This window comes from Pelodiscus sinensis, chromosome 2 (genome assembly GCF_049634645.1).
Source record: "Pelodiscus sinensis isolate JC-2024 chromosome 2, ASM4963464v1, whole genome shotgun sequence".
Classification (NCBI taxonomy): Eukaryota; Metazoa; Chordata; order Testudines; family Trionychidae; genus Pelodiscus; species Pelodiscus sinensis.
In genome coordinates, this window is record NC_134712.1 from 145632824 (window position 1) to 145649524 (window position 16701).

A 16701-nucleotide genomic window follows, 5' to 3' on the forward strand; every position below is an offset into this window, starting at 1 on the left:
GGTCAGAGGGCAATCACATCTATTCTTCTTAGATATTTTGCTTTCCTTAGAATGAAAAGGCAACATTCCCAGACCTGCTTGGACACAAGCCTCAATGTTTTGGTGGATTAACATGAAAATTCAGACAATTTGTATTTTTCCTTTTCTAGCTAGTCAATTGGGCAGCTTTCTCTAGGGCCACAAGATTCACTCAACTCATCCCACTTTCCCTGCAGTTACATGTTTAGCCATTACAAGAAATGCAAATGAATAGATTTTACAAAATCAGCTGTCAGCATCAAGGAAGTGACATAAAAAACTAGAAAAAAAATGAAAAAAATGTTTACTAACATTTCTGTAATGTTGTTCTTGGAGATATTTTGTACATGTCCACTCCAATGTAGGGCTGAGCATGCCCTAAGCACAGATGCCAACATTTTTCCCTTAATGATAGCTGTTAGGTCAGCTCTAGCGCCCCCTTGCACCACACTCAATGTTGGTATAAAAGAGCCTGGATGACCCTGTTCCCCCTTCAGTTTCTTCTTGCCAACCACCTCTGGAGAGAGATGACAAAGGGTGGCTTTTGGAATGGACATGTGCAACACATCTTGAAGAATAACAGTTGCAGAAAGCTTAGTAACAGTTTTTTCTTCAAGTGCTTGCACATGTCCATTCCACATTGAAGGTGGGTTCAGAAATTAAGGACCAACCAACTATAATACAACAGCCTGGCCAAATCTGGCACAGTCTCTGGCCTGTTGCATAATGGCATAGTGTGTCATGCACTGGTGTACTAATGACTAAGTTACCACCCTGCAGATGGCAAGAGGCATCAGAGGAGGCTTGAGATCTCGTAGAATGCGCCACAAGGTTAGCCAGGGGCAGAGTATCAATGAGCTCCTAACATGCTCTGATACAGCAAGTAATCCACAATGAGATTCTCTGTGCAAAACATTTCATTCTTTCCATTGTCACTATGAACAGCTGAGTAGAACTTGGAATAGTTTGGTTGGTTGTTAAAAAAGAAAGAAAAGACAACATGCCATGCTGAATTAGAGATGTAAACTGTCATTTAAAAAGTAGCTAAGGGTATTGTTGGCAGGGAGCAAGAACCACCAATGGGATACAGTGCTGAAATTTAAATCTTAAGTATATACCGGCTGCCATTTCTCTGTGTGAGTTTTAAGCCAGGAGTTGGGAGAAAGAGAATGATTTAAACCCAGGCAAGACTACCATGCCTCCAAGGAATTAGGGGCATGGAAGTAGACTGGACCATGAAGGGATCATGAGCAAATAAGGGAAAAGTGTATATTTAGTCACAATCAGGGTATTTTTCTTTGTTTTGGTTGTCTGGTTAAACTTCTCTGTGAATCCATACCTTCCCTCCCCTATTCATCACATCTGAGCTATGCCAAACATGCCATTTTTTTCCTTCTGTGTTTTAATCTGCTCTTTCTTTAGTCGCTCTAATACCTAGCAACCAAGCATGCTTTATAAAGTACACCTTTTTGTTGTGTTAATAAAATCACCTTTAAGGCGATTATTTGATTCTGTGTCCTTGAAAATAACAGGCCTGTGAGGCTATGTCTACACTGTACTCTAAACTCGAAATAAGTACGCAATTTGCGCTACGCACATTGCGTACCTATTTCAAAATAAAGTGCTATTTCAAGACATCCCTTAACCCTCGTGAAACGAAGGTTACCAGCATGCTGAAATAGCATGTCTGTTACTTTGCAAAGTATTTTGAAGTAACAAATAGCTTGTGAAGACGCAGGGTCGCTATGTCAGGATACCTCTGGTATCCCAAAATAAATCTGATGTGTAGACATAGCTGACTTCTCAGGCTAAGCAGGCACACTCAGGGTATCAGAGAGACGTAGTTAATTTTCTGTCTTTTTTGTTTCTTTTTTTTTTTCCCCAAGCTCTCTTATGGCAAAAGAGCTTGGGAATATACCTTGGGAAGAAATTCAAGAGTTCTTCCTGGTTATCAGGGATTAAATCACTTGATGGCAGCAGCTAGCTCCCAAGGCAAGGAAATCTGTGACCTTGGGGAGCTTTTAAGCAGAAGCCTATAGAGGCAAGGTATTTTTAAGGTCTCTTGCGGGCCCCACCTTCTGTACTCAGAGTGAGCGGATAACAGCCCTGACAGAAGGGTCCCTGAAGAGAGATGGCGGGGGAAAAGGCATGGTAGGAAGGAATTGGCTAATGTAACCCAGTTCTATTGTGCTCAGAACGCCGTGGTTTGAGGTGATATGGATCCAGGCAGCTGGAGAACAGGGGGAAGGAGTAGCTGGATCCAACATGCAAGGAACCACAATGTCAACCTCAAGAGTCTTGTCAAAATGAGCCTTTGGAAGACCCTGTCAAAACTGGGAAGACGGGGAAGGGACTCACACCACCTCCTCTGTTGTTCCTGCCTGCCAGTCTGCAGAATAAAAGTTGCCATTACATAAAGTCTTAGGATTTTCAAGGTTGCCTTGAACCCATAGATACGATGGCCTGGCTCCCAGTATTACTGATGAATTCAGAGCCAAGGTGGGGGTAAAAATGGCCCAGGGAGCAACAGGGTTCGCTGCATCAACTGGGGGCTATGATCCCACTTCCAAATCCAAAGACAATGAGCTAAGCTGCAGAAGCCATGGCTGTGCCACTCAGTACCGGAGAGGGTTGCCAAGGAGATCTTGCAGCTGTAAGCAACAGTTTCCCTTTTCCCAGCTGTTACAGCACCCAGCACGAAACTGGCAGAGATGCTCTTCCACTTGGGGACAACCTCCAGTGAGCCCAGCACCAGCAGGGTTAGAAGGTCTCTTGCTGCAAAGGCGGCTTCAGGTGTCAATGACACTGACAACTGGCTAGTGCACTAACTCTGAGAAAGCATCATAGGATGGTGGTGGTAGTAGGTGCAGGCACCTCATGGTAAGATACCAGAGAGCAGCTCAGCATAGGTTTTGTTCTTGATCTCCCTTGGCACTAGAGATCTGCTCTTCTCCTGGTACTTGCAGTGTTTCTTGGACACTGGGAAGAGGATCAGCACTGAGACACTTGGGTCAATAGAGGCGTGATCTGGGCCAAGGCCAAAGTGCTTGGTGCAAATCCAAGCATGGCTCTAAGGCCAGCCTTAGGGCCGCCTCCATGAGGAGGACCTTTAAATGGACCAGCTTGGTCCTTCTAAGGCGGGGGCTTCGACTCCATGCAAATTTGGCAGCTGTCTCCTCTGGGAGCTTCCCCATAGCACTTGAGGCGCTCTAGTATGGCTCACTCAAAGGCACAGACTTACTGCACAAAGCACGAGGCTTGAAACCTAATGACCAAGGCTTAGCACTAGGATGAGGAACAACTCCACTATCTAACAGCGGATGAGACCAAACGATCTAGAAACTACTGAAATGACACTATGCACACTAAAATTGAGAGACAATCCGCTAAGAGAAGAATTGCCTAGGCAATGAGGGTTCCAGAAACGGTCACGAGCGGTAAGACGGAAATGAAGGGAAGCAGGGTTGGCAGAGTCCTTTATAGCAATGCTTTGAATGCACAACACCGGAGGGAGGGGCTAGAACCCACCTACTGCATACCACTAAGGAGGAAAAAAAATCCAGCAGCTGTGCATGGTGCATGCAAACACCTATACTGGAGTGGATACATGCAAGCACTTGAAGAAACACCCTTCTAAAAAGGAAGGCAGCTGACCCCCAATGCTGAAAAATGCCTAAGGAACCTTACAGTCCAAACTTTACTGAACGTTAGCTTCATGTATTTCTTTAAAAAAAAAAAATTTACAATACTATCCAGCCTGCTCTTTTTGGTATGGCAACCATAAAATAAATATGCCTCCAAAATAAAGCATAGAGGATGCAAGAAAAAATAGCAGCAATCAAGTGAGCTAATATTGTGAAATATCTACTATTAAAGCAAAGCGTTTTAGCACTAGCCTAGCATACAGGCAGACATACGGTTTCCATAATTACAGGAACATCCACGCTAAATAAATTACTTTGAGGTCCTCCCATCAAAAGTCACCATCCAATATATTGAAAAAATGTGTCTGTCTTCTGATGGGGTGCTATTGGGACTAGGGATCATAGAATCATAGAATACTAGGACTGGAAGGGACCTTGAGAGGTCATCAAGTCCAGTCCCCTGCCCTCATGGCAGGACCAAATACTGTCTAGACCATCCCTGATAGACATTTATCTAACCTACTCTTAAATATCTCCAGAGATGGAGATTCCACAACGTCCCTGGGTAATTTATTCCAGTGTTTGACTACCCTGACAGTTAGGAACTTTTTCCTAATGTGCAATCTAAACCTCCCTTGCTGCAGTTTAAGCCCATTGCTTCATGTTCTATCCTCAGAGGCCAAGACGAACTACTTTTCTCCCTTCTCCTTATGACACCCTTTTAGATACCTGAAAACGGCTATCATGTCCCCCCTCAATCTTCTCTTTACCAAACTAAACAACCTCAATTCTTTCAGCCTTCCTTCATAGGTCATGTTCTCTAGACCTTTAATCATTCTTGTTGCTCTTCTCTGGACCCTCTCCAATTTCTCCACATATTTCTTGAAATGTGGTGCCCAGAGCTGGACACAATACTCCAACTGAGGCCTAAACAGCGCAGAGTAGAGTGGAAGAATGACTTCTTGTGACTTGCTCACAACACACCTGTTAATGCATCCCAGAATCATGTTTGCTTTTTTTGCCACAGCATCACACTGCTGACTCATATTCAGCTTGTGGTCCACTATAACCCCTAGATCCCTTTCTGCCGTACTCCTTCCAGGACCGTCACTTCCCATTCTGTATGTGTGAAACTGATTGTTCCTTCCTAAGTGGAGCACTTTGCATATGTCTTTATTAAACTTCATCCTGTTTACCTCAGACCATTTCTCCAATTTGTCCAGATCATTTTGAATTATGACCCTATCCTGCAGATTAGTCGCAACCCCTCCCAGCTTGGTATCATCTGCAAACTTAATAAGCGTACTTTCTATACCAATATCTAAATCGTTGATGAAGATATTTAACAGAGCCGGTCCCTGAACAGACCCCTGCAGAACCCCACTTGTTATACCTTTCCAGCAGGATTGTAAACCATTAATAACTACTCTCTGTTGAAGTGCAAACGACTACCTGTTTCATGTTTATCGGTTGACAGTCAGTTACACTCGTTGAAGCCTCCTCCCTGGGAGCCAAGTGGGCAAGGGCTGCACTGCTGCACTCCAGGGGAGCAGGCTTCACTGCTGGCTACTCTCCCAGGGAGGTCATTTCGCTGCAGCAGCGAAGCCACCTCCTCGGGAGCCAGGCCAGCAGGGGCTGGTGGCCCTGTTCCCAGGGAGCCTTTGCTGCAGGGTAACTGGGGCGGGATAACCCTGAATCCGCAGCATGGGTAACCGTGTAAATGAAATGTTCAGTAGTTACATGGTTAGCCTATTATTCAATTTTTAACATCCCTAACTGCGGTTGCGCCTGGCTTTGACTTATAATATCAAAAATGCAAAGAGTGATTGATGACCTTTTGAAAAATTATGCTTCCCAGAAGGTAAACTTTTCCTGCTTATCAGTGGTATGTACTGGTCTGCTTTTGCTGATTTTATACAAGACAGTAAAACAATAATAAAAATCACACATAAGGAAGCTGAAATACAAAGCTACTTTTAAAACCAGGATTATCTGGCAATATAAATAAGTGCACAGGCAATATACCATAGTATACCATCTATAGGAATGTGGGGGGTGGGGGTGAAGACTGCAGGCTGTGATGACAAAACTGAGACTACATGACGAGTTGAACATGTTCATCTGATAAACAATCATTTAAATAGTTTACTGGTAGCTTCAGGGAGGCAATGAGCCTTTCCACCTAACAGTTCTGTCTGTGAAAGTGTGGGGGGCAAGGAATGGTTTCACAGTCTTTGCTTACTGCATTTAGTATATTATTTTATCCCATACTATATTGTAAAATTTTCATTTAGAATAATTCCACTTGCCTATACAGGCAAGAAAGAATGAAATAACAGTGTTCAATATTCATATGATATTGCCAATACAGTATTGAGAAATGTGTCTTTATGAGCTTTTTGCAGTACATAGAACATAAATCAGAAATTGGTTTCCCAGTTTGTCTCAGACTGGTTAATTTAACCTTTTTAAACTAGAGCTGGTTTAATTATTTGTTGTTAATTTAGTCCTTTTTCTTGTTGATAATCCCAATTTCTACCAAATTGCATGCTTCATGCATAAATACCCTGCAACTATCTGCAGTCTGTAACTAGTAATCTCTGCTTATATTCTATGACTGGGTGACAAAGTTTTTAAAGTGAAGAGCAATGAACAGGGATCAAATAGAAAATAATAAAGGCCCTACTTGAATCACAAGATGACTGTCAAATAATTGCAACTGAGTTGTACACAGGACATGGAAAAATTGCAGAAAAGTAATAATGTAATTTTATTAACTGCAGTAATTTGGTAAAGCCAGAGAAAGCCTATTTAAGAAAAATTTGCTGGAACAATATAAACACTCAAGTATTATTTCCTGCCTGCAATTTTTTTTAGAAACTAGACATTTTGCTGCAACTGTATTTCATCATTAGTGCACAGGGCTGACAGTGCAAGCCTCAGCCCCTATCAGTTTGGATTAATGGGGTTCTACCGCACAAATGGGGAAAAAGTATGTTTAAAATCTCAATGTGTATGCAAAACCATAAACTGAAAAGTATGCCAATTAAATTTTGAGGAATCTGCAATTTCTGCATGATCACAAAGTAAGTTGGACCTTGCAAATAATGCATTTCTAGAGTTAAATATTAGATTATAGTAATTTGTACTCAAATCCATCAAACATCTGGGATTTATGGGTGGTGTCTTAAGTGTCTTCAAATATCCAGATGATTATCAAACAAAAAACACACATTCCCCATAAAAAAAAAAAAAAAAAAAAAAAAAAAACACACTTTCATATTTTTCTAATCATCTCTATTTTTGTGTGTTCCTCTTACTCTAATTTACATTCAGAAGCTAGACACTCCCAGATCTGTTAAATTCATATTCTGTCCTGTATATCTTCCTCCCACAAAACCACCAACATAAGTACAATCCAGTCTGAATTCAAGTATTCACCTGGAGACTGACAGTGACTCTGAATTTTACATTTTAACAGTAACTAAGCTATCACATGATTTCATCATCAATGTTGTGTATTATAATAAACCTTAGCTGGACTTCCTTAAAAAGTCGCAAGGAAACTTGCCTTTCAAACCATGCAGATTCACTAGAATCTTCATAGATTATGTTTGCTTAGTCCAATAAATACTGTTCATGTTGAGAAAGATTGCCAGAGCCTGCAAGGTGTTCAGCACCTCCTAAGGAAAGTTCCAGTGTGTCCGACCAGTACCAGCACTCTGCGGAGGCGGGGGGGGGGGGGGAGAAGGAAGAGAATTATTTCCTGTAGCATAAAAGGGTATCTCGGAACAACTGAACTAACTCCATCATTCAGATGACTTTGAACAAAAGGAGTCAGCAGTGATCATCTATTCCTTATTTTCAGAAGCTATCCTGCATCCCAGACTAGCAGCCACATACATATAGACACAGTGATTCTGACTGAAAACTGATTTCACTAAGCTTAAATTGTTTCCAGATTCCACAGGCTTCTAATTACTTGACTTCTCACTCCCTGCCCTCCTTACTGCCTCTGTATCAGAGGCAGCACAGGGGATCGGAGGGGAAGCCGGAACTGGTGCTTCAGGGAACAGGCTTAAAAGCCGGTTCCTCCCAGCACCCTCTCCATGATGCAGGGGGTGGGGGCAGGGGAGGCAGAGGCGCAGCAGTCTAGGACCCGATGGGGCTTGGATTGCTCAGTCCCGTACCTACCCCTGCTGTGGCTCTGCATTTTAAATGCGTAAGAGCCAGACCACTTGCACTCCCAGCTCCTACTACATTTAAACAGCAGAGCCACAGGGGGGCCCTTAACAACTAATCGTTTAGTCGATACAATTTGTCAGTTAGCCGCTTCTTAACATACTTACTTCCAGTTATACCTTAAGAGCATGGCTGGTCAGAAAATTGTCTTCATTGAAAATTTCAGCTGAAAATTTCCACCAATAAAATACAAAAAAGAAGTGTCATAGCTAAAAATAATAATTTATACAGAAAATTTACAGAAAAGCTTATTATTCCATCTTTCAACTATTACAAATGCAGTGACTTCAGATATCAACAAACAACAGTACCTGAAGGTTAATACTGGGTCCTGGCACTGTTGGGTAGAAGACTCTGAAAACCAGACCGCCAGCAGTGGCTACTCAACACTTACGTCCTACGACTCCACCATACTTGGGCACTGGAGAATGACATTAAGGAGGCAACGAGTGTGCACATTAATAATGGAAAACTGGTTTCTCCAATTGATTGACCAGGGGTGGGGGACAGGATAAGAGGCTAAGCTGCTTTGTTTCAGCACTATCCTTGGCTGACAGCTCCAAGGAGACAGGATGGAGAAGGTAATATCTTTTATTGAGCCAAATTCTGTTTGGGGGGCGGGGGGGAGAAGAGAGACAAGTATTCAAAGGACACAGAGCTCTCCTTCTAGTCTGGAAAAGGAATCAAGAATGTCACAGCAAAACGCAAGATGGAAGAGATGATTTAGCATAACTAGTTAGCAAATATGCCAAAGGACCATTCAAGGTAGACTAGCTCATTAACACCTCTGTAGTAGTATGATGAAAAGAGGCAGTGAGTTATAGATTGGTGTAATAAACCATAAATCCAGCACCTCTGTTCAGTCCATGATTTTTAGTGTCTAGCAGAGTTGTAAGTTTAAGCTCACAGGTTTGTCTTTTGAAAGTGTTGTGGATGAGAACTGAGATCAAATAGGAAGCGATTGTTTTTTGAAACGCGTACACCCACAGGAAATGTGGTGTGTGTCTTATTTTTCTGTGCGGTTTCATCTGAGAGCATAGCAAGTGCCTGGTTTCACCCACACTGAATAGATCTGGAATCGACATTGCTATAATTATACCACATAGCTCCAAAAGGAAGCAGAGAGCCAGGAGAAAAGTCAGAAGACAGGGTTCTTTCAGGCAGAAGAGCCAACACCCCAAGGAAGGAAGACTCAGTGATCCCCATACCTAAAGAGGGAAGCAATTAACCCTGTAATAGCTGCAGATCTGTAGTTCCAACAAAGGCTGAGACATCACAAGTTTCTGAGCTATTTTTATACATCGTATCGGTTATCTCCTTGGGCATAAGGATCACTGGGAAGTGGAAGTGTCTTGTGTTTATATAAGTTCATTCTCTCTCTAGTCCCATGTTCCAAAGGCACCACATTACACTCCCTCACAACAAAAGTGAATCCACTACACACCAGTAGGCATCAGGTCTGAGTCCTCCGGATCCATCAACATAGTGCACTGACTATTTTTTTCTTCAACAATAAAGACCTATCACATCATTTACTGCATGGAAAAAGGCCTGAGAAAGTAGCCCGAGGGTTTGTCATTTCCTGTTAGGCTAGCCACAGACATTTTAAATTGATAAAAGCAAGGAATACTTGAAAATAAACACTGACATTATCCATCTAAATTCATTAAACACACAAATTCATTAAAAATTCACAAAAATTAAAGCCTAAACATCTCGAAGCTTCACCATCTATTACACCAGGGGAGTTCATCGAACAGAGTCTAATTAAAATACAGAGCCTGGTTATGGCAACAAACTCTCCAGAAAGATATTGTCATGGGAGCAGAGATGGTGAGAGACTGACCCAAGAAGAAAAGGATTGGAGTGTCAACAGTGGTTTGTCAACTGAAGACGGAGCAAGAAACAAATAGCTGAAAGAAGAAACACACTGCAAACAGCATTTTTCCCCACTCAGAAAACAACAAACATTAAGAAAAAGCCAGTGGATGAGATTGTTCAAACAAACAATGGACACATTCAAGTAGTAGTTACATGATGTCCCATGATTCATGTACAGTGGACAGTCTGTAAAGGGTCCTTTCTTTTCTGTACTGCTTATCTTTGATGGGCTCCAAGGTTCATGTTTTTAGCAAGCCTATTTATCTGAACGTGCAGCTGTATCAATCTGCATGGCCTCAAACCAGCATTTGCACATGAAACTGTGGGTTAGTGCACGTGTAAACATATACTCCTCCAAACTATAAGCAAGTTAAGGAATCTTGCTGAAAATTTGTCCCAAAAGAACACAATGTTGTGCAATTTAAACAATTTCTATGTAATGAAGGGTGAAGGGCCTAAAGAACTGATACGCTGGAGTTCCCAAAAATGGTCAAACTTGAGTAGTTTGAAGGGGAAACGCAAGATAGCAATGTTAGGGCTTCATACAAAGTCCACCAAACTAACTTTCTTTCCATTGACTTCAGTGGGTTTTGGATCAGGTCTTCACTCCCCCGCCCCCCTTTTTGGAGGTAGGATTCCAATTTTCACTGAAGTAAAAAATAAGATTTGCTTGGAGGTGCCAATCTATGGGCAGCATGGACATGCATCTACACCACCAGTACACCATTCAGTTTTCTGCAGCTGATAATTAGAAGGCTTCAGCCACAAAAAGAGAGACACAGATGGCATATTTGTGATGCAGATGCATCCCATGCCATACAATATTAGGACCACCAGGAAAATCTTATTTATTACCTCCATCAGATTGGCTTCTTAGCCTTCAACAGGCAAAACAAGAGAGCCTGTGGTTGCTATTTGAACTGCCCCAGCTGGTGATTCTGCCCTCTGGCTTACAAGTGTGTTTAAAACCTAAAGAACTATACATGCTTTACCCCTCACTTACCAAAACTACAGCCAGAGCCAGAGTTCCTTTAGTACAAGCGTTCATGACACTTACCCAGTGCTTTTTTTTTTTTTTTTTTAAACTTAGCAGTTTGTTCTGATAAACATGCATCTGTCCTGAATGTACTGTAGCTGAAGACATGAAACAATTCAGCTAAGGACAGCTGCTCAGAAGTTTAAAGAACATTTTCAAAGTGCATAAAGCAAACATGAAAGGGCATAATGATGGCAGAGGTACACGTTGCGTGCTGTACCTACTATTGCTCATAAAATGTTAATTCTATGAATCACATCAGTTTGGAGGGGGTAATATAAACATGGAAAGGGTGAAATTACAACAAGACAAGGGAGCGGGGAAAGAGAAGGAACTTACTTGATTTTACTGAAGACAATGTCAACATCCGTGATCGTCACATTCTTCCCATCTATCACGTGACAGTCCTTACACAATTTTGACCAGTTTTTCCCATGCATTTCCTTTCCTGTGGCTCTGGTATCTCCGTGGATGGCAAATTTTCTAAAAGCCTCTTCTAGAGCACTAAGTTCTGCTGCCATAGCACCCTCATGCGAACTGTTTGACTCGTAAGATAGCCTTTTGGCTGCTCTCTCTTTTGCTGGATCTGCTGGAGACTTTGGAGGAGTCTTGTTGGCAGGTTTAATGGACTTTGTTTTATTGTCAGCCATCATGCTACAAAGATGAGGGGAAAAAAAAATCAGTTCTTTCCCTACAGATTAACTTGCATAGTTACCCTCTCTTTGTTAGGTTGTCCCTTGAGAAATATGCTTTCCACATGCTACAGTCTATGCTGTAGTCAGTGAAAGGAGCTTACACCTACTGTTAGTAACTTGATTCTTTCTGTTAGGGTTTGTCTATGTGGAGATAACATGGGGCAATCCAGAGTGCAACTCTAAAGCACACTAGCGACACACTAAATGGAAGCATGGACCCTACTTCTACACACTAAATGTTTGAAACAGCATTATGCCAAAACACACTATGGAACTTTCAGTGCCTGATAGCAAGGTCCACACAGCCATGGGTTCTCATTAAACTGTTAGCAAAACTATGAGGCAAAAGTCAGAGACCTGACCTGCTACAGTAAGTTGCAGTCAACACCTACAGGAAGTAATAGCACTATAAAAGCTTATTCCTATTCCAGGTGATGCTATTCAGATTTGATTTCAATTAGTCCGCCTGTTTTACTTCTCAGAATTTTGATAGGACAGTGGTGCTAGAACAATTTGTACAGTGGTGGTACTGAAGGAGGAAACCATGTATTTAGGTTGTTATTACTACTTCAAGCCAGCACCCACAGCATTCTTAATTCCAGCACCTATGTCTGATATGCCCTTCTGGGGAGATTTTAGCATAATGCTATTTAACATAGCACCAGTTTGCAGGTAGCATCACGTGGAAGTAAGACTACAAAAGCGCAGTATAATTTCCTTCCATTAGAATCTTCCAACACTTGGCAGGGGTTCTCACATAGGGGGTTGTGACTCCCCTCTAGGGGTTGCACAGTTACTATGCTGGGGTCATGAGCTGTCAATCTTCAACCCAAACTCCACTTCACCTTCAGCATTTATAATAGTGCTAAAAAAATGTTAAAACGTGTTTTTAATCTATGGAGGGGAGGGGTTACACTCAGAAGCTTGATGCAAGAAAGAGGTCACCAACACAAAAGTTTGAGAACCACTGATCCAGGGCATTCATCAGTGGAAAGTGAAAAATACACAACTCCAGTCAAGTTCAACCCTCTCTGGATATGGGCTGGAAAGCTCTATGTCTGAACTCTGTGTTCACTTCTGAAATGGGTAAGACACCACATCCTTTTAACACAGTTTAGTTAGCTTGTGTAGCGACTACCACACGTTTGAGTGCGGATTTTACTCCTGAATTATGGGAGGTCATTGTTGGTTGACCCCAGTGCTCACACACATCCGCAATGAATGTGATAGAATGCCTAAATTAGATTTTGGCTCAACTTCTGCCGCCTCTCAGGCCAGTCCCCAAATTATATAATGCAACCTCAGAGGAAGGAAAGTGGGTATGACTGAGTCTTTTTCCTACTCAGCCTGTGCCCTGCACACTGCAACAGCAGCTGCCCATCTTCAATTTGTTGTGCAACAGCTGCTGATCTATTTGGGGCCTTTTCCAGAATAGAGCCTGGGTGCCAAGGACAATCTGCCCCAATACCCATCAGATACACAGTAGAATCCATGCGGTATTCAGTCTCCTTGCGTGGGTACAGGTCGTAACATCAAGCATCTAAAGTCTGTACCACTGGAATTCTCACACTCAAATAGGCACACAAATTTAATGTTGCCAATGATTAACATCTCTAACCCTTAGGCAGAAGGGGGGAGAAAACAGAAGTACAAGTTTCCTTTTTTCTAGTATTCCAGATTTGTTATTGTTTACACAATACTGTAACTGTTGTGTGAATTCTCTACTCAAACTCATTCTTAAATTTTGCTTCCCAGACAAAAAACTTTAAGATGTCACTGTATTATTTCATGTTCACCAGCAGAACAATGCAGAATTAATTATCTTAATAAAGCACCTAGGTTAGTTCTACACAACTCTCAAGATCCTCAAGTTTTCCCAGACATCATTTTGGCTCTGTTAACAAATTTATATACAACTACTGCATATATTTATACCTATTTCCAACAGAGTGCATCCTCTCTGTAAGCGTCTTTGTTGAGAGCTGAGAGCGCACTCAATTGTAAGAGATTATAATGAACTTCTTGAAGCTAGGTTTTTGTAGCCCTATATTACAGGCAATCTTGTAACAAAGACTATTACAACAAAAGAGCTTTGTATTGGTATTACATGATAAACTTGAACATGTAACGTGTCCATAAATGATACTCTGCCGACTGTATATTTTAAGTTTAAACAAAGACTCAGAGATCCAAATAAGTTACAATAAAAAAAATGACAGCTCTTCATATTAGTAGCATGCATTCCAGACATCTTAAAAAAAAAAGTTAATTACTCTCATTTCATTTTTGATTTGTGAAATGTGCCTTACTACAAGTTATCTGAGCACAAATAAGGTAAGAAAAATGGCAGAAGCCAGACTGAGATCTAACTGGAAAAGTCACAACAAAATCTTTCCTACAATGAAGTTCTCGGACCACTGCAGCTCCATGTGTAGGAGTGTTAGTTTAGACCACTTGCAAGCAGCTTTACCACCATGCTGCCTAGATGTGTTCTGTAAAGAATTAAGTTACACTTCGTTAAAAACACACTGGACACCAGCCTATACATTCCCAATGATGCTGGAATAGGGGTGGCAGATTTTAAAACAAACCTCAATGTTGGTGCAGCCTAAGAAGAGAGCAGGGTAGTAAAATCAGACTACAAGGCTACGTCTACACTGGCCCCTTCTCCGGAAGAGGCATACTAATTTAGAACTTTGGAATAGGGAAATCTGCGGGGGATTTAAATATCCCCCGCGGGATTTAAATAAACATGGCCTCCGCTTTTTTCCGGCTTGGGGAAAAGCCGGAAAAAAGCATCTAGACTGGCGCAATCCTCCGGAATAAAGCCCTTTTCCGGAGGATCTCTTAGAAAGGAATAAGGATCCTCCGGAAAAGGGCTTTAGACTGGCGCGATCCTCTGGAATAAAGCCCTTTTCCGGAGGATCCTTATTCCTTTCTAAGAGATCCTCCGGAAAAGGGCTTTATTCCGGAGGATTGCGCCAGTCTAGATGCTTTTTTCCGGCTTTTCCCCAAGCCAGAAAAAAGCGGAGGCCATGTTTATTTAAATCCCGCGGGGGATATTTAAATCCCCCGCAGATTTCCCTATTCCAAAGTTCTAAATTAGTATGCCTCTTCCGGAGAAGGGGCCAGTGTAGACGTAGCCCAAACGTTTCCAAACTCCAGTGTGGTCAAACCCGTGGGAAAATGAATTCTGGAGTGGAAGACCCCCCTGGTAGAACTACTTCATGTTCAAAGTAGTTTTTTAATCTCAGAGCTATGAACACCAGTGCCCCAGCTGACTATAACTGTCACAAAGGTTTCCTTGAGAGAAAGATAGCCAGGACTATGCCAAATTAGGATTTCATAGATCAATATTAACACCCTGATTTTTTAAAGTTGATGGTGTTCCTTTAACTTTCACCTTTTTCAACATATTTATTACAATTATTAGACTCTCTTGCATATACTAGTAAATCTACACATACTCATTTCAGAAACTAACTTATGCATTCCCTCTGAACATGGCTCCAAGAATGAGTCATAAAAATGATTCCTTCTGTTATTTTGAATATCATGTTTGGGATTAGTCTGTGAGCAAACTGGAGATAAAATATACCTGATAAATTAACACATTACTGGTATAGCTAAATGAAGGAATATCCATGGACTTAAAATAATTCCTTTTTGAGGTGAGCTTTTTCCTCTCACCCATAAATAAATCACCCTCACATCACAGTATTTTCAGTGACTATAGAAAGTTTATCAAAAGGGCTCCAATTGCATACTTAGAAAGTCAAATTTCAGATGAAAAGCAAACCAACTTCAAAGAACTACTCCATCTAAAACACAAGATCTTATAGAGTTGTGCCTTTTCTCACGGCTGTCAGAGATTTCTATGGAAATGCCCTTCCTGCTTAGAGCATCAAAAATCAAGCTCTCAATCACAGTTAACTCACACGATTAACTAAAAATTAATAAGTGATTTTAAAATTAGTTGCAGTTTTAATTGCACTGTTAAACAATAATAGAATACCAATTGAAATGTATTAAACAATTCTGGATGTTTTTCTATATTTGCAAATATATTGATTTCAGTTACAACACAGAATGCAAGTGTACAGTGCTCACCTTTATAATATTTTATTATAAATTCTACAAGTTTTATCCAGCATTGCTCAGGTATAGGTGGGATCTGATTTGTTTTTCTTCGTTTAAATCATTGTTCTGGGGTCTGGCTGGGGATGAGGAGTTCAGTACATAGCCTGCCTCAGGAAGAGGAGACAACCCAGCCTGCTCTCACCACAGCAGCTCGGGGCCAGGTGAGAAGTCTATGTCCATGGCTGCTGCAACTACAGCAGGCACGGCTCAGGGAGGGGTGCATGTCCCCCAACTGAGGGACAGACAGAGGCAAATCTCAGAAATATATAGCACATAGCTGTGCCTTTCTCCACACTTGCCCCCTGCTTAACCAATGGTTTTATAGTTGTCCCAGTCCCCTTGCTGCCCCTGTGGTCATTATGCAGTACAACTGTCCCTCCTACCAGACCCTTCCCTTTCATGAGAAAATGTAATTCCAGGCACATCCCAATGTTCTGGATCAACCAAACCCTTATCTTGCCTTATGTTATGATAAGAGGAAGTTGCATACTAAATTTGGTGGTCCTAGCTCTTACCATTTAGGAGGAGCTCTTGGACAAATTACTGACAGACACACATTTCTAAAATATATAGTAAGATTTGCACTGAAAAAATTATAAACAGATAGTATTTTCAACTGACTTCATAAACGTACTGTAGTGTCATCTCTTTACCATTAAAAATAAACTTAAAAATGTAAAGTTACATACAAAAACTAACTACATTCAAAAATAAAAAACAATGGAAAATTTTAGTGCCTACAAGTCTACTCAGTCCTACTTCTTGTTCAGCCAGCTGCTCAGACAAATAAATTTGTTTATATTTGCAGAAGATAATGCTACCTGCTTTTTGATGTCAATAGGCCCTTCAGGCTTCAGCCATCATTCCAGAGAATATGCTTCTATATTGATGACAAATGCTAAAAAATAATTAAATTTGTGACTGAACTCCTTTGGGGAGAAATATGGGTCTCCCGATATTTTACCCGCATTCTGCCATGTATTTCAGGTTATAGCAGTCATGGATGATGACCCAGGTCATGTTGTTGGTTTTAAACACCACCTTC

General features: G+C 41.4%; 1 protein-coding gene across 4 annotated transcripts in view; it reads right to left on the minus strand.

Annotated features, from left to right (window-relative positions):
• TPPP (tubulin polymerization promoting protein) overlaps positions 1–16701 on the minus strand; it is a 93826-nt gene that overhangs the window by 63936 nt on the left and 13189 nt on the right. For all 4 annotated transcript variants that reach the window (XR_012901825.1, XM_006113044.4, XM_006113045.4 and 1 more), the window contains exon 2: positions 11161–11475. Coding sequence is in view for 3 of the 4 variants with exons in the window: in XM_006113044.4 (XP_006113106.2) it covers positions 11161–11475 (315 nt within the window). In the remaining variant the exon portion in view is untranslated. The remainder of the gene's footprint in view (positions 1–11160; positions 11476–16701) is intronic.